The sequence below is a fragment of the Pelodiscus sinensis genome, chromosome 9 (genome assembly GCF_049634645.1).
Source record: "Pelodiscus sinensis isolate JC-2024 chromosome 9, ASM4963464v1, whole genome shotgun sequence".
NCBI classification, from domain to species: Eukaryota; Metazoa; Chordata; order Testudines; family Trionychidae; genus Pelodiscus; species Pelodiscus sinensis.
Genome location: NC_134719.1, coordinates 33,541,405 through 33,566,630, shown reverse-complemented (window position 1 = coordinate 33,566,630; position 25,226 = coordinate 33,541,405). Strand labels below are relative to the sequence as shown.

Here is a 25,226-nt window from a genome sequence, read left to right as displayed (position 1 = left end):
CACGTACAGCGTAGGGCCAACGGGAAGTCCCACTGACTCTGGGCTGCATGCAGGTACCTGCTTTGAAATGTACAAGAGCCGCACTAGGGCATGTACATTTCAAAGTCATGGAGCCCGGAATCAGCAGGAAACTCCCCAGCTGACCTTGGGTTCCGTGTGGCATTTCAGTGGAACCCGGAATGAGCTGGGGACTCCCCAGCTGACCCCAGGCTCCACGGCTGCCCCTTTGAAATGCGGAGACAGCGTTTCAAAGGGGCAGTGCTGTGAAGCCCAGGGTTAGCTAGGGACTCCCCGGCTGACTCCGGGTTCCATGTGGAATTTCCCTAGGACCCGGGGTCAGCTAAAGAGACCCCCAGGCTCCACGGTGCTGCCTGTTTGAAACACTGACGTGGCGTTTCAAAGGAGCAACTTCAGCACAGCTGATCCCTGGCTCTCTCAAGAATAGCTCTTACTCTGATTAGCATAATTTATCAGATAACATTCATATTTACTCTAGAATGATCGGTTCCATTTTATAAGGGGGACAGTCTTTTTTTAGCAGTTTTTGTGTGTGGCAGAGACTAAGGAGTTTAGTAGGTTCCAAGTTCTTTGCCTATTGAGGATGATGAGTGAAGTGAGAGTCATCCTCTGAGAGACTATTCTGCTTGTTGCTGAACAGTTATTTTATAGTGGTAAGCAACTGATATTTTTTCTTGCCAATTATTTCCTATTTGGTGAAGTAATAACTATATATTCATCAGAATGAGGAAAGATAAAATTATACTAGCCATGGAAAATAATTATCACATTTTAATAGTAAGGAGAATAGTTGCAAATTGTGGGCCAAATCTTGAAACTGTATGGAAACCTCCAACTTTTTTTATATCAAGGGTAGTTGTTGGTAATAACAACTGTCAGTAGTTGGTCCTGTGCATTGTTGTTATATTTCTTTATTTGAAAGTTACTTTTGTTGCTGGGAAATGTAATATATCAGAAATAAAAAAATATTTGCAGATTGTAAATAGACATCCGCCTTTTGGAAACCAAATAAAAGAATCTGTGCTACACCTGCCAAAATATGCACTTGCTATTGAACAGGTAAATGCTTCCATTTGCTTTCCTGAATAATGCTTTTTATGATTGTTTTGCTTTAGAATTCTGCTAGAATAATGAAAATAGAACATTTAAATAAAATATTACATATTAAATGTTTAAGTCCCCCATTAGGAATATGAATCTAGACATGCATCCCTTCAGTCTTGCCATGTGTTGTTAAAGTCCTGTTGATTTAAATTATACGTATTCTGTGTTCCTAAGATTATTCTTATGACTTCTGTATTAGGGATGTCAATGTATAGTCGACAATACGATTAACCAATAAGCCTAGGCTTATCAGTTAATCTTTTTGACTAACACATTTCCCTCCCCTTCCTCCCTCCCCCCCCCGCTGCCATTGTATCAGTCGGTTAAAAGCTGGTTCCCCCCAGCACTGGCTCTGCAGTGCTGCCTACCCTCCCTTCCCCCCCACTGCTGCCTCTATAAGAGGCAATGGCCAGGGGGGAGGATGTCAGGAGAGGCTACTGTGAAGCAGCCTCTGTGCGCTGCAGGCCTGGGCCCGCCATGGGCAGAGATTGCTTCACAGCAGCAGCCCCTGTCCGCAGGGGGTTTGTATCAGAGGCAGCAGCATGGGGCCGCTAGCATCCAGTCTGCATGGGGACCTGGTTTTTAAACTGGCTCCCCCTGTTACAATGCGCTGCAGCCTCTGATAGAGAGGCAAATAGTGCAAGGTGGCAGGGGGTTCCCTAGGAGAAGGACAGGGAGCGCATTGGCTGTTGGCCCTGTCCTGGGGGACTATTGAATAGTCGTGTTACCGCTAAGATTTCATGTGGTTATTGAATTACCCAATATCTAACATCCCTACTCTGTACGGGCACACTCCACATTCTAGGAAATATTGTCAAGAAATCAAACATTCCTGAAACACAAGTTCATTCAAAGACTTCTTAAGTAAGTTGTCATCGTTCTAGACAGAATACCTGATCTTTCTTTTCCTGTTTCTTCTGATTGTCAGCAACCGTTTTATAATAAAAAATGTGAAAAGAGATAGTTCACCTATTGATCTAGCTCTTTTGAGTATGTAAACCTGACAGCTCTCTTCCATCTTAAATATCAAACATGAAGCAAAAAGATATCAAGAGCTTTTTTCTGTTTTTAGATGTCAGATTCAGGAATATTCAGAAACAATAGCTTATTACAGTCAAATAATTAATACCATGCATATCAAATGAGGCATGATCTAGTGCTTTGGGGGGAAGACAAGAAATCATGAATTCTAATACTCTTTCCGTGGCATTGGGCGAGTCACCTAACCAGTCTGCCTCAACTTTTTCATCTGCAAAGTGTGGATAACAACACTTAATTGCGTTATAGAATTGTTAAGACAATTAATTACAGTTTGTACTTTAAAGATGAAAAACTTGATATATGTGTAAAGTGTTACGTTTATTGTAATAATGATCAATTCGGCTTTAGTGTGTCATTTTGTGGAATAGCAAAAGTGTTTGAATAATGTATTAGTAATTCTAAAATCCTTTTCAGAAGAAAAAGTTTACAATGATTAATGCTGCACAAAGTTCTCCCTCTGTTATTGAAGTTTGTTTCTGTAAAAAAATATATGGAGATATACCTATCTCATAGAACTGGAACGGACGGACCTTGAGAGGTCATCAAGTCCAGTCCCCTGCCCTCATGGCAGGACCAAGTACCATCCCTGACACATTTGCCCCAGATCCCTCAATGGCCCCCTCAAGGATTGAACTCACAACTCTGGGTTTAGCAGGCCAATGCTCAAACCACTGAGCAAGAAGGATTTAGTATTTGTTTCATCTCCAGACATATTTACATATTAATTAATAGGAGAGAAAGGGGATTTTTGTTCTTGTCTTATTCTGTACTCTTCCCTGTGAATCTAGTTCTTGTTTATTTTGATAATTATTTGTCTGATACGTTTTTGTTTATGCCAACAATCAAGAGGATTTATATTTAATGTATTAACTTTTCATCCTACATTTCTTGTGATTATCATTTAATTTATGTAATACAAATTGGACCAATAATATCTAATGTTAACTGGAAAAACTAAGACCATCTCAAATCAGCATTTGAAATCGCATTCTACTGTTAATGAAAAATATAATATGTTAAATAAAATAAAATATAAAATACACTTTGTTTTTACCATAAGTTTCTCCAAAGTAATTATTTCCCATGTTTTCCACAATGATTCTTCAAAACTATGGGTATAATTAATTTCTTATAATTTCACGATCATATTTCTGACTTCCAGTAATTATTGATTAATCATTTTAAATGGTATAATTATTATTCAGCAATTACCTCTAGTAAAGGGATACAGAAGATTTGACTGTTAGATTATCAATCTGAGCTGCATTGAACTATGTAGTATTATAGCAGTCCCAGGATATTGGGAAAACAAGATGGGTGACCAGCTTTTGTTGGACCAACTTCTGTTGGTGAGAGAGACTAGCTTTTGAGTGTCTTATTCTCCTAGATCTGAAGCAGAGCTCTATAAGTTTGGAAGCTTGTCTCTGTCTCCAACAGAAGTAGGTCTAATAAAAAATAAGGTTCATGAGGTAATGAAGTCTCCTAGATTGCACTGGCAGCTGTGACTGTGAAGTCATTATCACAGGAAGTTTTTTTAGGGGTCTTGAGAAAGTTGATGGTCTCAGCTTAGACCATCCACTGGATGGTCTGCTAGAACTCACTGGTGTGCACCTCTCTTAGTCAGATTTCTCTTCTTCTTGGCAGTGAACAGAAGGGGTTTTTCTGTGTTGTGCCATTCATCTTTGGCTAGAAGTGTAGAGCATTTTTGAACAATTATTCAAATGTAGTATCTTAGCAATGAACTCATGACGACAGCGCTTTCTAGTATGTAGGCAAAACAAATGTTTGTTCTGCTGAAATTGTATCTGTCCAAATTGAGCCTCTGTTTGTATGTGGTGTACTATTTCATGAAAATGTGTGGTTTTCTCTGAAGTGTTTTTACTGGTTATATAATATTATATATGATTTATTTTTCTAGCTTGCAAAATACTGTGATACAGTGGCCGAAATCTTAGTGACCATTACATTAACAAACTTTAAACAGCTTCAGATTAAGAGAACTGCACCAGACTGTCACTATGTAACCTTAATTATAGGAGATGCTGATAATCAAGTGGCTTTTAAACAGAAAATTATGTAAGTCTGATCAGTCTGATCATATTCAGGAATGCAATTTTGTTTTATTTCCATGAAGAATCAAATAGTATGTAGCTGGCATAGCACTTTCTTATATTAATGAGACTAACCAAATCTCTTTTACTTTAGTGATAGAAATGTAGCCGTGTTAGTCTGGGGTAGCTGAAGCAAAATGCAGGACAATGTAGCACTTTAAAGACTAACAAGATGGTTTATTAGATGATGAGCTTTCGTGGGCCAGACCCACTTCCTCAGATCAAATAGTGGAAGATAATAGTCACAACCATATATACCATATGTACCATGGTATATATGGTTGTGACTATTTTCTTCCACTATTTGATCTGAGGAAGTGGGTCTGGCCCACGAAAGCTCATCATCTAATAAACCATCTTGTTAGTCTTTAAAGTGCTGCATTTTGCTTCTTTTACTTTAGTGTAAGTTCTACTGCGGGATGGATTCCTTAGGTCTAATTTTCTGTTGCTTTGTGCCTTGTGCAAAATTTGTATAAAGTACTTCCTGATTTCATCGCATTTTACAGTTGCTTTGCACTGGTGTAAATGGCTAAACAAGGTGCAGGACAGTATAGTAGGTCCCCTTGCATATATCATTCCATTCTACATATCTATGCAATTGAGTTGTCAGTTTTTTTTATTATATTGAAGTGAAATGTAACCGATTTCAATATAAATATACAACATTTACATTATTCAATGATTATAGAACGAAAACTTTTTAAATTGTTACTCATGAAATTTAGGTACTAAATTATTTACACAGGCAACACTTACCTTTCCCACACAGGTTCACCTGGTGGAGGCAGGGAAGGAGGAATTAGACTCTCTCTCCAGTTGGATGAGCTGTACTTGAAAGGAATGGGAAAGAGAATAAAATGAATCTTCTCCAACTAGATGACCTGCACCTAGGTCCTGATCAAGTCCTCATGTAGAGGAAGGCTTGCTCTTTTGCACCTTGCAAAACTGGAATTTCATCTTCAGAACCCTGGCTATCTTAGGGGTACCAGGCCCAAGAGCACATCCTATTGAGAGACTCCCCCCATCAATTAGATCCCCTGAATCAAAACTGATCTACTATCTTACTATTTACCATGCCATTAGCATCACAAATAATGTGACTTATTTTAATAAAATGTATATCACTATCTTACTGTACATTGTGTATATATGTTGCAGGGATTCTGTCTTACTGAAGAATGGAAATTGGACTAAAAAAATTGAAGTGAAAAGAGCTCTTAAATCTGAGGAACTTAGTATACATTTAATTAGCTCTGAATATGGTAGGCTCATTGATATGATTAGCACTTGAAAATATACTTAATATGTGGAATAAATAGTGAAACAAGTTTCCTTTATGCGAAGGCAAAAATTTAATAAACATCAATCAATTTTAAAATGATATTCTATTAATTGTTTTATTATATGACTTACTACTGCACTAAAAGCATTAATTATGAGATTTTTTCCTAATGCAGTTTGATTTAAGTGTCATATTCACTATTAGTCACCTCTCCTTGTCCCGTAAGAGCTAAGCTGAGCCCTTCTTCCTAAACCTCTTTAGAAGATGACTCCATATTTATCCCCATCTGCATCCATCTCCAAAGTTTTCCAATCTTCTCTCCATCAGTTCTGAGCCATATACCAATTCTTGATCTATGCTTCTTGTCAGATTCACCTGACTTAACATTGATTCTCTTAATGGCAAATCCTTTGTTGTCTTTAACCTTGTGTAGATTTTTTTCTTGTCCAAAGCTGTAAATGTTAATAGCATCTAACATCAGAAGTAATATCAGTGCTTAGTTGTACTTCTTGTATAACTGCAAATAATGCTACTAACATTGGGTATGTGTACACTACAGCACTAATTCGAATTAGTTAATTCGAACTAAGCTAATTCGAACTAGTGCATCTAGACCTAAAAACTAGTTCGAATTAGCATTTTGCTAATTTGAACTAGCATGTCCACATTAAGTGGACCCTGAACCGAGGTTAAGGATGGCCGGAAGCAGTGCTGGCAGGGCATCAGGTTAGGACTTAGAGCATGGAGCTGCTGTCTCACTTTAGCCGAGGGCTGTGCTTAAAGGCACCCGACCCCCACCCCGGACAGACAGTTCTCAGGGGTTCCCCGCTCGCTTGTCTAACTCTATGAGGGACAGCAAAGCAGTCCTGGCTTGGAGTGCCCTGAATGCCCACACTCGGCACATCACAGCACTTGGCCATCAGCCTGGCTGCACTTGCTGCAGGCTGCCATCCGGGGGGGGGGGGATCAATCGGGGGGCTGCAGGAGAGCTTCCACCCCAACAAGCCCGCAGAGCCACCCCAGTCCTCCCCATTGGGGGCTCGTGCCCCATTCCTTCCTCACCTCCTTCCACTTACCCCTCCTTAGCCCCCCTTCCTGATGTACAAACTAAAGGACACGTGTGTTCAAAAATAGAAACTCTCTTTATTGAACAAAACTCGGAGAGACTGGGAGAAAAGGAGGTGAGGGGGGGAAAGAGAGAGGGTGGGAGAGGGGAGGAGGAAACCTGGGAGGAGGGAGCTGGAAGGGAGAAGCCAGGGGAAGAAGGAGGACGGGAAGTATCAAACTATGGTACGCCATATCTTCAGTACTGTGTACAGATGTGATCTCCTCACCTCAGAAAATATATTTTAGCCTTGGAAAAGGTTCAGAAAAGGGCAACTAAAATGATCAGGGGTTTGGAACAGGTCCCATATGAAGAGAGGCTAAAGAGACTGGGACTTTTCAGCTTAGAAAAGAGGAGACTGAGGGGGGATCTGATAGAGGTCTATAAAAGTATGAGTGGTATGGAGAGGGTGCATAAAGAAAAGTTCTTCATTAGTTCCCATAATAGAAGGACTAGAGGACACCAAATGAAATGAATGGGTAGCAGGCTTCAAACTAATAACAGAAAGTTCTTCTTCAGAAAGCAAATGGTCAACCTGTGGAACTCCTTGCTGCAGGAAGTTGTGAAGGCTAGAACTATAACAGAGTTTAAAGAGAAGTTAGATAAATTCATGGCAGTTGGGTCCATGGAGTGATATTAGCCAGGGGGTAGAAATGGTGTTCCTGGCCTCTGTTTGTGGAAGGCTGGAGATGGATGGCATGAGACAAATGGCTTGGTCATTGTCTTCAGTCCATCCCTTCCAGGATACCTAGTGTTGGCCGCTGTCGGCAGACAGGCTACTGGGCTAGATGGACCTTTGGTCTGACCCAGTACAGCCATTCTTATGTTTTTACGTTCTAAGCTCAGGGTCGGGGGTCTCACTCGACCACCTTGATTTTCATGCAAACCTGCTCCTGGGTGGTCAGGCTGGCAGCTATCCTGCCCTAGACGGCCACTTTCCTGTGCCTAGTTCGGAGGTTGTGGACATTGGAGGCTTCCCCACAAACCTCGATGAGGTCCATGATGTCCGCACTGGACCAGGCGGGCGCCCGCCTCTTGCGGCCCCGGGCAGGCTCCTGGGAGCTGCCAGCCTGGTCCTGGGAAGAGGCGGAGGGCTGGGTGGCAGCGGGTGGCTGGCTCGTGCTGTGCCAGGTGCAGGGCACCTGGCATGACCTCCGCACTGCTGGCTGGGTGCTGGCAGGCTTGCACTTGGCACAGGCACCGTAGCCAGACCGTGCCCCTTTAAGGGCCCCGGGGCCAGGAGGGAGGCAGACAAGTTTCCCTGGTGGTGCCCAGAGTGGCCACGAGGGCAAGCTGGGGAGGGCTAGCCTCCCACTAGTTCGAATTAAGTGGCTACACAGCCCTTAATTTGAACTACTTAATTCGAACTAGGCGTTAGTCCTCGTAGAATGAGGTTTACCTAGTTCGAATTAAGCGCTCCGCTAGTTTGAATTAAGTTTGAACTAGCGATTTGCCTGTGTAGCGCCTATTAAAGTTAATTCAAACTAAAGGCTGTTAGTTCGAATTAACTTTGTAGTGTAGACATACCCTTTTTCCAACAGCAGCATGCAGTGCAGTTCTAAGGAAAATTGTGCAAAATTGGATCAAAAGTTCCAAAGACACAGTCCCACTTGTGGCCTTCTAATAGCCCTGTATGCTGTATCATACTGCTCATTATAAAATTGGATGTACAGTAAATGGTAATATATAAGAATATATTTTTCAATTTACATAAACATTTTTGTGTTTCATTTCTAAAAGTTGGTGTGGATATTCAGCAAAACTATACAGCCTTTTACATAGGACCAAAAAAGTTTGGAAATGAAGTGGTTTTACAAAGAAAATTAGAAGCTGAGTCTTCACCTGACATTTATCATGCCTTTTCAAAAGCAGCAGCAGCAGCAAGAAAGGCTCCAGGTAACGAATTATACTCAACAGAATAGAGCAATAGGTTTCCATAGGGAATTGATGTGGGAGAGAAGTTAGACTTCTAGTACCTCATGACTTCAGAGCTTAGAGGGCTGCTGAGAATGATGCTTACAGTCTTTAGTGGGGACAGACACTGTTTTGCTATGAACAGTCATAGCAACCCAGAGAGAAAGTTACTCTGGTAAACATGTAGCAGCTGACTTTTTAATCACAAAATTTCTAGGGGGTGAACAAAAATCTAGTGCCATGGATGGCTTTGTTTCTTCTCCATGAGAAATCCTCAACAATATCAGTGAAATAAAAAAACCTCCAGATTTCTTCTTCTTCTATTACTTCAGGAGGTACCTGTAATCGAGGGATCACTTACATGAAACTTGGGAACAGAGAATGCAGCCATCACTGTAAAAATAAAGATGTATGTGGACATGACTGCTGTGAGTTTCAGGAAATCTCATTATGTCTAATATCTAATTCAAAGAACATAATATCCTCATTTACTCAAATGTAAATTACGATTAATTTTGTTGATTTAATGGTTACATTGGTGTAAAAAGAGTACAGACTCACAGAGCAAGAGAATCATGCGTAACATGTCAATATGATGCAATCTAAAAAAGTAAAAATTATTAATAAATAAATTCAGTATAATTACTCTATAGTGAATACGAGTAATTTTTACATAATTTAATAGCAATATCAAATTGTTCGTATTTTTTATGAAAACAAATGCATCAAAAATTGTCTTTTGTAAAATACCTAATGTAAAATCTTGGCTCCATTGACATTCCCATTGACTCACATAGTCCAGTATTTTACTCTTAAAATTTAATCTGAAGAATCTTCAATTCCTTATCTTAGGCAAAATTGGAGTTTCACAGAAATCTGAGTTGAAGAGAGATTCAAAGTTTTCTTCATACCTAACTGATTTAAGGAACAGAAACTCAACTTCATCAGTTCCCCCAGTAAAAAGATTAAAGGTTAGTTTTAACACACATTCCTGAAAAAAATATAATTATTTATTGAATATATATGTATTTGTAAGTTCACGGCATTATATCAATCACATATAGATACACAGAGACTAATATGTGCATTTTCTGTGAAATATGGAAGTGAGCAAAGGAATACAAAAAAGATAGGAAAGGACCAGAAATCTTGGAAGCGTGTAGCTGCTAAGTGTTGTGCTTCCCATGAGCCTGTGGACACCCTGAACACAGCCTGATTTGGACTCTATGGGCTCGTCTACATTGGCCCCTTTTCCGGAAGGGGCATGGTAATTTTTGAAATCGCAATAGGGAAATGCGCGGGGGATTTAAATATCCCCCGCGGCATTTAAATAAAAATGTCCGCCGCTTTTTTCCGGCTTTTAGAAAAGCCGGAAAAGAGCGTCTACACTGGCCCCGATCCTCCGGAAAAAAAGCCCTTTTCCGGAGGATCTTATTCCTACTTCAAAGAAGGAATAAGATCCTTCGGAAAAGGGCTTTTTTTCCGGAGGATCGGGGCCAGTGTAGACGCTCTTTTCCGGCTTTTCTAAAAGCCGGAAAAAAGCGGCGGACATTTTTATTTAAATGCCGCGGGGGATATTTAAATCCCCCGCGCATTTCCCTATTGCGATTTCAAAAATTACCATGCCCCTTCTGGAAAAGGGGCCAATGTAGACGTAGCCCAAATGTTTAAGAAAATATGATGTGTTGAGTAGACAGCATAGCTGAAAGCCTCCACACTGTAGCCACCCAGGGAAGTACTATCTGAAATTATAAGTACAATAATGTTGGAATCCTGAAATAATTATACTGCCAGTGCAAGTTTTAAGAATGCATTAATTTTAGACTCTCTGCCTACACAATGTTTCAAGACTGAGAGCACTTCGGTTCCTGGTTGGGCCTGCATACACCTCTTCCCTACAGGGAGAATATGGCATTTGAATTTTGCAATGTTCCCCCTCCCTCTAGGATTTTATGCAGTAGAGGATGATTTGGCCCCATAGATAACAGAAAGAAATGTAGTTAACAGATCAGATAACCACCAGTCTGGACTTGCTGAGAAATGTGCATTATTCCAAGCTCTTACTGGCTAAATTGAGTAATGTCATGTTTTAATGCTATAAAATACTATAATAACTTTATTCCTTCAGTGGTTTCCTTATTCCTCACAAAGTGCAAGTGGTATGATCCAAACTATTAAAATAAACTAAAATCTGTAATGATCTTTTTTAGATGCAGATGCAGTTAAATAAAAGTCAAAATGTGGATCTGAAACAATTTGTTTTTACACCCAAATCTTTGCTGCCAACATTGCCGAGGTACTATACTATTGGTATAAGTATAATAGAATTTATAACCTGCTCAGATTAAATTCTCTCATTAGTATAAGCATTGAAGATTGTTTTATGAATCACATTATATTTAATTTGCAACTTTATTGATACCCTGTTTTACTGATTTGTATGAAGGTCTAACTATGCACAGTCCTCTGACTCAAATTCATTGGAACATTGGAATAATGTTAATATCCTTGGTAGACCTCCAAGCCAACTGCAATCAGAGAGTTATGAAAAGAATAGTAAGTTATTACTAATATATGAGATTTTTCTATGACTGTTTTCATTGTTTTGAATTAAATGTTCTTCTTCAGGTAGTGTCCCTGTGGGTGTCGGGCCTGTCCCGTCGCCACAGTTTGGAGATGTTTCAGCTGTTGTTCGCCGGACTGCGCATGCGCAGCGGCCATCTTGCAACTTTTCGCACTGTTTCTGCTCGCGCAGTCCAGCTCCGCCAGTTCCTTCTGACCGTCTTCGGGTGCAGACAGAGTTCTAGCTCCCTCTCGTGACCATCCTGTCAGGATTCAGAGAGAGGACAGTTGTATATAGTTAGTTAGTTCTTAGTTAATTAGTTGTTGTAACTGTTAATTTAAAAAAAACCCTTTAACGTTATTTTCGTCTCCAACTATGCCCAGTTCACCGGGCTTCAAGAAGTGTCTGACATGTCGGGACTCTATGCCCACGTCAGACGGGCACTCCTTTTGCATTAAGTGCCTTGGGGAGGCCCATATTCCCCAGAAATGTCAGCACTGTTCAAGGCTGACAGCAAGAGTGCGGCACGACCGCGAAATGCACCTCATAATGCTTCTATTTGATAAGGTGCTCTGGCCACAAACTGAAGAACAGCCAGCTACATCGCCTCCATCTTCTCCCATTGTGACTACCTCTCAAAGGAGTCGCTCCCCGTCGCGCTCACTTCCATCTATGCGAGCGAGCCCACGGGACAATCCGGGCGCGTCTCATAAAGCGGCAGCTTGAAAGCTGCAAGAGACAAGCCGGTGTGAAGCATATCGGCACTGAACTCAATGGTGCATGGGGTGCCGAAGTTGACCTCGGGACCGAAGCTGCCCTCGGCACCTAAGCTGACCCGGCACTGAAGCTGCCTCTGCCAACCTCAGCACCTCCAGCACCAGTCCTTCCAAGGGCACTGACCTCAGCAGTGCGCATGGTGCCTAGCTCAGCACCAATGCCAGCACCGGAGGAATCCTCGGCGTGGCACTAGAGATCTACCCATGCACCGACCTCACTGTCAGACAGTGCATCTGTATCAGCACAAATGACACAACCACATCTTCCACACGCGGCACCAGGATCCCCGGCACCACTGAGGCACTCGCCAACCTCGTCATATTCGCGGAGGATCTCTACTCCAAGTGCATCTCCCGCAACACCTCTGCTACAGGCTTCTCCCTCCTCTATGAGCGGGCCACGACCACTAAGTCCAGGACCTTTTCCCCAGAACCGCCGTCTCCATCTCGACATTATCGTCGATCGAGACACTGTGTCTCCCCCTCACCTAGATATCATCACAAGCACTACCGATCACCATCCCCCTGCTACTCTTATTGCAGGTCTAGGACTCATAGACTTTAAGGTCAGAAGGGACCATTATGATCATCTAGTCTGACCCCCTGCCCAATGCAGGCCACAGACTCTCACCCACCCACTACTCATCTATATCTCATATATTGAAGTCCTCAAATGCTGGTTTAAAGACCCCAAGATGCAGAGAATCCTCCTGCAAGTGATCCATGCCCCATGCTACAGAGGAAGGCGAAAAACCTCGAGGCCGTCTGCCCTGGAAGAAAATTCCCTCCCGACCCCAAATATGGCAATCAGCTGAACTCTGAGCATGTGGGCAAGACTCACCAACCAGACACCCAGAAAAAAGTTCTCTATAGTAACTCCTATCTTCCCACCATTGGCCTATTTACCACTGATAGTGAAAGGTCAATTAATTGCCAAGATCATGTTATCTCATCAAACCATCCCCTTCATAAACCCATCTAGCTTAATCTTGAAGCCAGATAGGTCTTTTGCCCCCATTACTTCCCTTGGAAGGCTGTTCCAGAACTTCACTCCTCTGATGGTTAGAAACCTTCGCCTAATTTCAAGTCTAAACTTCCTAATAGCCAGCTTATATCCATTTGTTTTGTGTCCACATTGGTATTGAGCTTAAATAATTCCTCTCCCTGCCTGGCATTTATCCCTCTAATATATTTAAAGAGAGCAATCATATCTCCCCATAGCTTTCTTTTGGTTATGGTAAACAAGCCAAGTACCTTGAGTCTCCTTTCATAAGGCAGGTTTTCCATTCCTCGAATCATCCTAGTGGCCCTTCTTTGTACCTGTTCCAGTTTGAATTCATCCTTCTTAAACATGGGAGACCAGAACAGCACACAGTATTCCAAATGAGGTCTTACCAATGCCTTTATAACAGCACTAACACCTCCTTATGTCTACTGTAAATACCTCGCCTAATACATCCCAAAACCGTATTAGCTTTTTCACGGCCATATCACATTGGCGGCTCATAGTCATCCTGTGATCAACCAGGACTCCAAGGTTCTTCTCCTCTTCCGTTACTTCCAACTGATGTGTCCCCAGCTTATAACTAAAATTCTTGTTATTAATCCCTAAATGCATAACCTTACACTTCTCACTATTAAATTTCATCCTTTTACTAGTACTCCAATTTACAAGATCATCCAGATCTTCCTGTATGATATCCCGATCCTTTTCTGAATTGGCAATACCTCCCAACTTTGTGTCATCCGCAAACTTTATTAGCACACTCCCACTTTTAGTGCTGAGGTCAATAATAAAAATATTAAATAACAATGGTCTCAGAACAGATCCCTGAAGAACTCCGCTAGTAATCTCTCTCCAACCTGACAGGTCACCTTTCAGTATGACTCGCTGTAGTCTCCCCTTTAACCAGTTCCTTATCCACCTCTCAATTTTCATATTGATCCCCATCTTTTCCAATTTAACCAATAATTCCCCATGTGGTACTGTATCAAATGCCTTACTAAAATCGAGATTAGATCCACTGCATTTCCTTTATCTAAAAAAATCTGTTACTTTCTCAAAGAATGAAATTAGGCTGGTTTGGCACGATCTACCTTTTGTAAAACCATGTTGTAAATTGTCCCAATTGCCATTAACCTCAATGTCCCTAACTACTTTCTCCTTCAAAAATTTTTCCAAGACCTTGCATACTACAGATGTCAAACTAACAGGCCTGTAGTTACCCGGGTCACTTTTTTTCCCTTTTTTAAAAATAGGAACTATATTAGCAATTCTCCAGTCAAATGATACAACCCCTGAGTTTAGAGATTCATTAAAAGTTTTTGCTAATGGACTTGCAATTTCATGTGCCAGTTCCTTGATCCCCGTCCTTTTCTCGGGATTCCAGATACAGGGATGTCTATGCATGCTCATACCACCCTCGATATGATGACCGCTGACATTCACACCACGACCACTGACACCGTTATTCTCGGTCGATCCGTTTGTCACCATCACCAGCTCCATCACGGCTCACTCACGGCAGGAGTAGATCCTCTACTCCTGCAAAAGCTAGACCGCTTACTCCATCGGGCAACCTAACTCCTGCACAACAGCCTGTCGCTTAACCACCACATGTCTTGGAAGTGGAGGCACCACAACAATCCCCAACAGATGTAGCCTCCTTTTCTCTGGATGACGCCATCCTCACCTGACACACCTCACCTTCTGATGACCTCAAAGAGTTCCAGGGCCTTTTTCGCCGGGTAGCGGACACACAGAACGTTAAACTTATGTAAGTCCAACAGAAGCAACACCATCTGCTGCATAATTTACACCCATCTTCCCATGCCTCCAAAGTTGCACTGCCTTTGGACGAGGCTATATTCGAGGTAGCCTACGCAGACGGTGGCCACAGCCCCACCAACAAATAAAAAGGCCGACAAGAAATATTACGTCCCGGCCACGAGGATGGAATATCTGTTCACTCATCCCCAACCAAACTCGTTGGTCATGGACGCAGAGCAACAATGCGCAAAAGCCCCCCCAGCACAAGACAACGACTGGGGACAAAGACAATAAATGCCTCGACCTGCTCGGGCGGAAAGTCTATTCTTCAGCCACTTCTATCCTCCGAATGGCCAGCTACTCCACATTGCTGGCTAATCACAACTTCAATAATTATGTGAAGTTGGCTTAACTATTGGAACACCTTCCAGACACAAAACACCACCTACTTAAGGCCATCATCCAGGAGGGTTACACGGCCTCCCACTCGGCACTGATCATAGCTTTTGATACTGAGGACGCAGCAGCCAGAACAATGGCGACTTTCATCGTTATGCGCAGGGCTTCGTGGCTCCATATGGCGACGGTCCTCAGGGAACTTCAAGCTAAGGTTGAGGACTTGCCTTTTGACACACAAGGCTTGTTTGCGGAGAAAACAGACCAACTTCTCCATTCTGGCAAGGACTCACGTACCACCTTGAGAACCTTGGGCATGTATCACCATATCGCCGCAGAAAGTATACACCCTACCAGAATCAGAGACCGCCTGCCTATGCAGAGCCACGGCAGTATGAGCAGCAACGCCCTAAGCAACATCCTCAAAGGCGTCGTCCACAAGCTCCCAGACCTATAACTCAGCCACAATCTAAACAGCAGGTTTGACATGCTGCTAGAGGGTTTGCAAACCGTTCCTATTCTTGCTGCTTCAAACGTTCATGCTACTCTCTTTCACCATCGCCTGCGACCCTTTCAACATTGCTGGGCTGCAATAATATCGGACATGCAGCTTATCACTACGGGCTATGTAATCCCTTTCACATCCCGTCCTCCTACTAACCCTCCCTCCTCCCCGTCCCTTTTCAGGGACCCATCTCACGAACTTCTCCTCAAACAAGAGGTGCCTATATATAATAGAGAAGGTGCCTATGTGATTCCACGGAAGAGGGTATTACTCTCGTTATTTTCTAACACAGAAAAAATCCAGTGGTTGGAGGCCTATACTGGACCTCTGTGGTCTCAACCAATACGTGCGCAGGAAGCAGGTCAAGATGGTTACTCTCACCACCATCATACCGGCGTTCTCCCGTTCGGCCTTTCATCCGCATCAAGTGTCTTCTCCAAGACACTTGCCATGGTGGCGGACTTCCTCCGCCACCTAGGAATCATAATTTTCCTTTACCTCGACGACTTCCTCCTCAGAGCTCGATCCTTCGACAATGCCCCCATCGCAGTCTCCACAACAAGACTCCTTTTTGACAGCTTAGGCCTCATAACCAACATCCAGAAATCATCCCTCATCCCTCAACGGACTATAGAATTTATCGGTGCTCGCCTTGATTCTGAGACAGCTTGTTCCTACCTTCCCGACACCAGACTCAGCACAATCCAAGATCTTGTGCATGTCCTCACTACCAGTCCCACAGTTTTGGTCCTCACTTGCCTACAACTGATGAGCCATATGGCAGACACTACTTATGTTGTCGAGCATGCATGCTTACACTTTAGATGCCTGCAACAGCAGATATCAACTGTATACACACTTCGCAGCTGCGATGTGCACAGGGCGATTTCTGTACCAAACGTCATCAGTCAATCCCTGAAATGGTGGACTATTCCCCACAATATGTTAGCGGGGGTTCCATTCCACACACCCCAGCCTACCATCCAGGTTACTACAGATGTCTCCCTCCTTGGATGGGGAGCCCACATGCACGGCAAACAAGAACAAAGCCGTTGGTCGCCACAGGAAGCACTCTGCCATATAAATATTCTGGAGTTGCGCACGGTATACAATGCTTGCAACCACTTTCTCCCATGGTTACAAGGCCAGAGAGTTCAAGTTCTTACAGATAATATGACAACAGTCTATTACATAAACAAACAAGGAGGAGCTCACTCCTGTACCCTTTGCAGAGAGGCTATACACTTTGGAATTGGTGTATTTGACACAACATCTCAATTACTGCAGCATACCTCCCAGGAGACGTCAACACCACGGCAGACACACTCAGCTAACATTTTGCAGAGCAGCATGAATGGGAACTACACCCCGAGGTTGTGCATGACATATTTCAATGTTGGTGTCACCCAACTGTAGACCTCTCAGCAACACAGTACAACACAAAGTGCAACCACTACTGTTCCAGAGAGGGAAGAAGTCAAGCATCGAGGGGCCATGCATTCCTCCTCAACTGGAGCCGACAGCTGCTATATGCGTTCCCAACAATTCCCCTAATACATAGGGTCCTAGAGAAAGCACTAATAGACGGATCAACACTAATTCTGGTGGTACCATATTGGCCGTGCCAGACGCAGTTCTCTTACCTTCTCCATATTTCGTTTCATCCTCCATATCGCCTTCCCAGTCGACCCGATCTTCTCACACAAGGCCAGGGTAAACTACTTCATTCACAAATGGATCACCTTGTCCTATCCTCTTGGTTTCTGGCACCTAACAATAAGAAATATTATGAGCATAGCAGGAAAACTTCGACCCAAAATACTTACCGGCATAAAAGGAAATGGTTTACAGAGTGGTGTGCACACAAGGATATGGACCCTCATACTATACCTCTATATTCCATTCTAGAGTATGCTTTGCACCTCAAACACAGTGCGCTTTCCCTACCATCGCTGAAGGTCCATTTAGCGGCCATTTCAGCCACTAGACAAACGGTTGAGGGATACACAATTTTCTCATATCCACTGACAAAAAGATTCCTCAAAGGCATAGTTAACCTGTTCTCTGACCACAAACAACCTCCAGATCCTTGGAACCTCGAATTGGTTCTAGACACACTCATGCGGCCACCCTTCGAACCGTTGTCCACATCTGACTAACTTTTTTACCATGAAGGTTGTGTTCCTGCTGGTAATCACATCTGTGAGCAGGGTAGGGAACTCACAGCCTTGTCGGCATCATCTCCTTATACAGTCTTTATACCACGGGCAGTCATCCTTTGACCTCAACCATCCAAAGTCAATTCCAGTTTCCATATAAATGAACCTATCGTTCTACCCGTTTTCTATCCAAGACCGCACGCTTCTTCTCGCCATGCTGTTCTCCATTCCCTCGACGTTCATAGAGCACTGGCTTTTTATATTGAAAGGACATGAAGAATACGGAAAACAGATCATCTGTTCATCTCTCTGGACGCCTGCACCAAAGGTCACCCGTTGTCATCTCAGCAACTATCTAAGCTAATCGTCTCATGCATCACCGAATGCTACCAAATGAGAAAGATCGCCCTGCCCCATAGGGTCAGAGCCCATTCCACCAGGGCTGAAGCATCATCAACAGCTTTCCTTAAAGGAGTTCTGATGAAGGACATTTGCCAGGCGGCAACTTGGTCCTCCGAACTTACGTTTGCTCTTTCCAGAATCATCATCTCTGACACAGCAGTAGCCAATGCCGTCCTTTCCTCGGTGGCACCACACTGACTCCAACCTTCCTCCTTGTGTCGGCTATTGCTGTGGAGTCACTCACAGTGGAGCACCTGTGGGGACGCTACCAGAAGAAGAAGAAGTTACTCACCTTGTGCAGTAATGATGGTTCTTCGAGATGTGTGTCCCCGTGGGTGCTCCACGACCCACCTTCCTCCCCTCTTCGGAGTCTCTTGCTTATATCTTGCAGACCTCGACAGTTGGGAGGAATTGGCGGAGCCGGACCACATGAGCAGAAACTGTGCGAAAGCCTCAAGATGGCCATCACGTGTGCGCAGTCCAGCGAACAACAGCTGGAACATCTCCGAACTGCGGCGCTGGGACGGGCCCGACACCCACAGTGGAGCACCCATGGGGGGACACACTTCGAAGAACCATCGTTACTGCACAAGGTGAGTAACTCTTCTTTCTTGCAAAATTAAACCTGTTGAAATCACTACAGCAACCAACATAGTACTGCAGGGAACTGCATATGTAGGGCAATACAATATGCTCTATCAAGGGAACGAACTTGCTTTGACATTGGCTTTCCATCTGAAATCAATAAAAGTTGTAAGTGCAGATCTCAGGCAATAAATGTCCCTTAAGGGAAAACTATAGTGATTAGTTCTAATACCTTATGGCCCAATTCTGTAAATACTTCTTACTGCAGATAATGTTTATGACTGTGCTTATTCCTACTGATACCAAGTAATATCTCATGTGGTTTATACTCTTGTGCTTAAAGCAGAACTTTCCCCTCATCATCAGTCGTGCATCTGAGTGAAAAGTGAGAATTTATGGTTTGTATTGTTTGGTGGCTAACGCTTTTAAACAGCTAAATTAATGTTTAGTAAAATCTCTCTCACTATCTGCATGAAAAACTGAAGTTTTATTTTAATACCTTGCAAGGTTCTAGTTTATCCATAAATGTGAGTGTATCTCAGTAATCGATGACACTTTAGTACTACTTCCCCTCACTGTTGATGAAGGTTCCAATCCTACCAAATAACATTCAGTGTATGTTAATGAAAATAGCCAAAGTGCTTTCCATTTCCAGCACACACCAATTTACAGTGTACAGTTGGCAAAATAAGTAGAAAATACTGCTAATATAAATTTGTCTCTCCAGAAGTGTACTGCCTCCATATCTGCTCATGCTCATTTTTTTTTTTTTAGTCAAGCAGCAAAAGAAAATGAAAACCATTCCACCCTGCATGGTACTCTCAAAAAATATGTTAGTGCAGCTGTCTTGGCAATTGGAATTCACAGTCTCTCTTGATATAACGGTCTCTGCAATTGCTAATGATAATTAGGCCTCTGGTACCTGTAATATATTTCATTGTTAGTGATATTTTACATGTTGTCCAATTTCACATGTAAGTGACATATTCTGTAATGAAATATTTTTGAAATTGAAGATGTTTGGAACATGATAATTAATTACATCTAAAACTAAAATACTAGAAAACATACAAAAAGCCCCAGATTTTGCCTTCATATCCCTATCCATTGCTACTTTGAATGTTCATATTTGCACATTAATCTGCTAAGGTCCAAATAGTACTGACTTTGGTCCTAGACATCCTGAGATATATAGGAAGGGAGCCCTAGTTCTAAACACTTTATGAACACTCCATGTATTCTGCAACATCTAAACCTTAAATTCTGCAGCAAAACTCCTAGGTTTCTTCAGTACCCTGATATGGCAGACTGAAAAACCTATGACAGGTTCATGTCTTATTAATAATTTTATTTAGTAAATTAAAATAGTATTTAATAAATTAGATATTAAAATAATACAACCAATATAGTGTTCTTTGTTATCTATATTGGATATTAAACTTAGTTTATTATAGTTTGTCCAATTTTCAGTTTTCATTCTGCTGCAGAAAATGTATTGAAAATCATAGAACCTGTCTGAAAAAAGTTGAACATATTAACAGCTTGGTGGGGGATCTGGGATCTTGACACCCGAGAAGCTGAGGGAGATGACTTGGGCTCACGGTAACCACGTGAGAGTTTTTGGCACTAGGAAAGATGGTACATCTCTTCTTTCCCTTCCCATTATTTTGGACAGAAGAAGGTGGCTTTAAATGTGAATTTATCATTCTTCTTCGAGTAATTGCTCATGTCCATTCCATATAGGTGTGCATGTGTTGTTGGAAGTTTTTCCCTTAGCAGTACCTTTTGGGCCAGTAGGGGACTCTCCTGGAGTGGTGCTGCTATATCAGCTAATATATACCCCTGCTGGCACTTCATCCCCTTCGTTCCTTACTGCCCTGACAGTCATTGGAACGTGCTCTGCTCTTGCTCTGCAAGTGTTCCTTAGCAGTTCTCACCTAGTTGTTGTCTTAGTTTAGTTTAGAGTTGCTGTTAATCATTCATTGTCTTCTGTAAATAGTTCTTAGTGTTAAGTAGTTTGTTCTGGCATGGGGATTCACTTTGTGCCCCCGGTGCATGCGGTGGGGCATGCCCAGGCACCAAGACTTCAAGCCCTGCATCAGGTTCTCAAAGCCAATGCCCTGTGAGGATCCCCATGAAGCCTGCCTAAAGTGCCTTGAGGAGTCCCATCTTTCAGAGTTCTGCAAGATTTGCAGAGAATTCAAGCCACGAACCAAGTGGGAGCGTGAGTCTCGCCTTAAAATCCTGCTTATGTAGGCCGCTCTCCATCCAGCACTAACCTTAGACCCTGTGGAAGCACTGCTCTCAATCCCTGGTGCCACAGAAGAAACACATGCCGATAATGCACCCTAAGGAGAGTCTCATGGCCCTCGTCTGCATGGTCTGAAGGACACACAGGCCACTCTTAAATCCCTGGGAATCTATACCTTTGCCCTCCAGTAGCGATTCCTTTCTGGCAGAAATGCCCCCTGGCCTTCCCTGCTAGGCACACACCCGGAATTCTGTTGGTGCAGGAGCAGGAATGGCAGGAACAACAGATGCCACTCCTGCCCCTCGTCCGACCAAGGTCAACAAAACCCAGGGCCCTTGTCAAGGCTTTTGAGGATGCGCCTGGGGACAGATTACCAGTTTTGCCACTCCCATTCCTGGACCACCTGTTCCTTTTCTACTACACATGGGCTTCCATCACCTCAGACTGGTGGGACAGTAGGGAGGGGCTATGCTATTTCTTTCCTCTTGCTCACCCCCACACTTCCCTGGCCCTCTTCAGGGACCCCCCAGATGAGCATCTCCTATAGGAGGTGGTGCAACAACTTCTAAGCCCGGTGTGGCCAAGGTGGTCCCTCAGAGTTTATGGGCAGGGGTTTCTACTCCCTGTATTTCCTGGTCCCAAAGGTGAAGGTGGGGGTTCCAACCCATCCTCGACCTCAGAGACCTGAACACCTTCATCACCAAGCCCAAATTCAAGATGGTAACACTGGCATTGATCATTCCCTCCCTCAGTCTCAGAAACTGGTACACTGCCCTCCATTTAAAGGACACTTATTTTCGTTTTTCCATTGCCGCTCACCACAGGAGGTTCCTGCATTTCACTATAGGACAGGACTACTTCCAGTTTATGGCCCTTCCTTTTGGCCTCTGTGTGACTCCTCAGGTCTTCACGAAGTGTATGGCCGTAGTTGCCATGTGGAAATGCGGGGTATGAGTGTTTCCATACCTGGATGACTGGCTGGTGCAGGGCCCATCCTCAGACCAACATTGCCATGATTCTGGCCCTTTTTGTGGACCTGGGCCTCCTCCCTGTGGCCAAGTCTACCCTGCTTCTGACCCAGGTCATAGAGCTTGTGGGAGCTCACCAGGACTTCACATCAGCCATGGCCTCCCTTCCCAGGTCCCGCTTTCTGGTTATCAAGGAAGGTGTGATAGCCAAGTAGGCATTTCCTATGACCACAGCCAGGAAATGCATGTGCCTCCTGGGGCTGATAGCTGCCTTCCGGAGTTCCATTCTCCAGGCCCTTCCTGACCCTGCGGCAGGAGACAGACGTCTCCGACACCAGATGGGAGGCCCATTTTGGTGATATACAGATGCAAGGTATGTGGATACAGAAGGAACTCTCTTTGCATATAAATGTCAGAGAACTGCGGGTGGTCTGCCTCATGTGCAGGCCTTCCTTCCCTGACTTGGGCAGGATGATTCTCATCCTGTCTGACAATACATCAGCAGTGTCCTATATAAACAGATACTGTGAGGCACGGTCCCCTCCTCTGTGTCAGGAAGCCCTCCATCTCTGGGAGCTGTGTATCAGGGAGGATATTCACCCGATAGTTCCCTACTTCTCTGGGATTCAGAATACTCTGGCGAACCATCTGAGCAGGTCCTTTGCCAGACACAAGTGGTCCCTTAAGGGGGATGTGGCCCTCCAGGTCTTCTAGAAGTGGGGGTTTCCCCTCTTGTACCTGTTTGTGACTCATCAGAACAGGAAGTGCCCCAGGTTCTGTTCCCTCATGGGTCTGGGCCTTAGTAGATGCCCTCACCACCTCCTGGCCCAAGGGCCTGCTCTGTTCATTTCCCCTGTTCCCGCTTGAGCACAAGGTGCTTCTCAGAGGGAGGGAACTAGGGTCCTCCCTCATTCTCATTGCACCAACCTGGCCCATGCAGCATTGGTTCATGACTCTGCTGAGCCGCTCTTTTGAGAGACTGATTTCCCTTCCCCTGTGTCCAGACCTCATAATGCAGGCTTCGCCATCTGTACCTGCAGGGACTGTACACCTAATGGCCTGGAAGCTCCATGGCTGACAGCGGCGGAGCTACTGTGCTCAGAATGGGTGCAGGATGTACTGCTGGGGAATAGGAAACCTTCCACTAGAGCTACCTATTTGGCTAAATGGAAGCATTTTGCTATCTGGGTTGCTCAGAAGGGGATTTCTCCTATGGACACCCAGGTCCCACTGGTTCTGGACTATCTCCTCAAGCTCAGGGACTGTCCTCTTCATTGATCAGGGTTCACTTGGTGGCTATTTCCATCTTCCACATGGGCTTCTGCAGCACAATGCTTTTTGCGCATCACATGATCCATCAGTTTCTGAAGGGACTGGACAGGCTCTACCCGCATATCGGCCAACCTGTCCCTCAGTGGGACCTCAACTAGGTCCTGACCAGGCTTATGGGACCCTCCCCCCTTTGAACCTTCAGCTACCTGTTAAATACTGCACCTCTCCTGGAAGGTGTCGTTTCTTGAAGCCATCATGTCAGCAAGGCAGGTGTCAGACCTAAAGGCCCTTACCTCTGACACCCCTTATACAGTCTTTTTCAAGGATAAGATTAAGCTACACCCCCATCCTGCCTTCCTGTCAAAGGTGGTGTCTCAGTTTCATGTCTCCCAGGACATTTTTCTCCAGTTTTTTTATCCCAAGCCCCACACCTCTGGCAAAGAACAGGCTTTACACACTATAGATGTTAGGAGAGCATTGGCTTTTTATTTAGACAGAACAAAGCCCTTTTGTAAATTCCCTCATTTTTCTGTGGCAATAGTGGAAAGGCTCAAGTCTCTACTCAGAGAATCTCTTCATGGATAACCCCCAGCATCAAGGAGTGCTATAGTCTGTCTGGATTACCAGCCCCTCCTCTCACAGCTCACTCCAGTAGGGCACAGGCCTTCTCCACTGTGTTTGTGGCCCATATGCCTATCTTGGACATCTATAGGGCTGCCACATAGCCTTCAATTCAAACCTTTGCTAACTGTTATGCTCTGGCTCATCATGCTAGGGAGGACATGACCCTTAGTAGAGCTGTCCTCCATTCAGTTGAAGGTGCTGGTGCTGGAAGAGTTCCCTCTGGTGCCACAGCCGCCCCCGCGGTTGTCTGTTGCTCCGGCGACGCTTGTGGGGCTGAATGGAGTGATGCCAGCTCCTTTGAAGGATGTGCACTGCATGTTTGCACCGAGGCTGCCTTCGGTGCCGGCAATGTTGCTTGTTGTGTTGCCAGTGCCAGTGCACTGTTGTAATTGTTGTTCTTCGAGATATGTTGCTCATGTCCATTCCAAATCCCACTCACTTCCCCTTCTTTGGAATAGTCTGGTATCGAGGCTGGTGGAGGGCCAGCAGGGGTATATATTAGCTGATATAGCGGCACTACTCCCGGGGGCTTCCTTGTTGGCCCAACGGGTACTGTAAGGGAAATACTTCTGATGATACGTGCACGCAGCGTGCACACACCTTTGTGGAATGGACATGAGCAACACATCTTGAAGAACAGTTACAAAAGTAAGTAACCGTTTTTTCTTCTCACATCAATCCTTAACAGCAATTTCATTCCATACAGCACTCAATTTGCCACTCTATTCAACAACTATGGATGGGTATATTTGTTGATGTTTCGGTTCAAATGATCAATGGCAAAATAGTAACATTGTTAAGTTTGAAAAAATTGTCATCATCGGGACGTCTGAGCAAACACTCCACTAAGATGAATTGACAGATAATAGTTTTTACAGAGCTATTTCAGGCTACCTTCAAATTCAGCAGATATGTTACATTGTTTTACATTTAGTTCATATTTTGTAGGTGATCTCAGAAGTCTTGATTTCCAAGTCTGGAAGTGGATGTGGGAAGGAGAGAAAGAATGGATAGGAAAAAAAAGAATGAAGAGGGGCTGGAAAAAGAGATTATGAGTTATGAAGAGAAATAAGTGGATGTGTGTGGGGAGATTGAAGTGGGAAAGGTGGACTGGATGGGGAGTGGGCAAATAAATCCTTGCCTAGCCTCTGGAAAAATATTTTTAAAATATGTTAAGTAACATATTTTAGTTAAATGGTTTTTAAATGGTTTAAAATATGTCAGTCTGCTATGATTAGTTCCTGATGGGTTGAATTTATAGGCGAGGGACTAAATAGTGAATTTATACTGAGTAAGACAAAATAAAGTGAATGAAGAGCAAACGAATGGGGTAGGAAATGGAGTAAAGGAACTGAGCTCGTCCATGTTAAACTTGTACTC

At 43.7% G+C, this 25,226-nt stretch overlaps 1 protein-coding gene across 11 annotated transcripts in view; it reads left to right on the top strand.

The window, feature by feature from the left end:
• Positions 1-25,226, top strand: part of HFM1 (helicase for meiosis 1) — a 155,894-nt gene that overhangs the window by 107,730 nt on the left and 22,938 nt on the right. For all 11 annotated transcript variants that reach the window (XM_075936496.1, XM_075936499.1, XM_075936502.1 and 8 more), the window contains 8 exons: positions 994-1,077; positions 4,082-4,239; positions 5,433-5,536; positions 8,402-8,557; positions 8,908-9,003; positions 9,428-9,546; positions 10,786-10,871; positions 11,022-11,131. In XM_075936496.1, the coding sequence (XP_075792611.1) occupies positions 994-1,077; positions 4,082-4,239; positions 5,433-5,536; positions 8,402-8,557; positions 8,908-9,003; positions 9,428-9,546; positions 10,786-10,871; positions 11,022-11,131 (913 nt within the window). The remainder of the gene's footprint in view (positions 1-993; positions 1,078-4,081; positions 4,240-5,432; positions 5,537-8,401; positions 8,558-8,907; positions 9,004-9,427; positions 9,547-10,785; positions 10,872-11,021; positions 11,132-25,226) is intronic.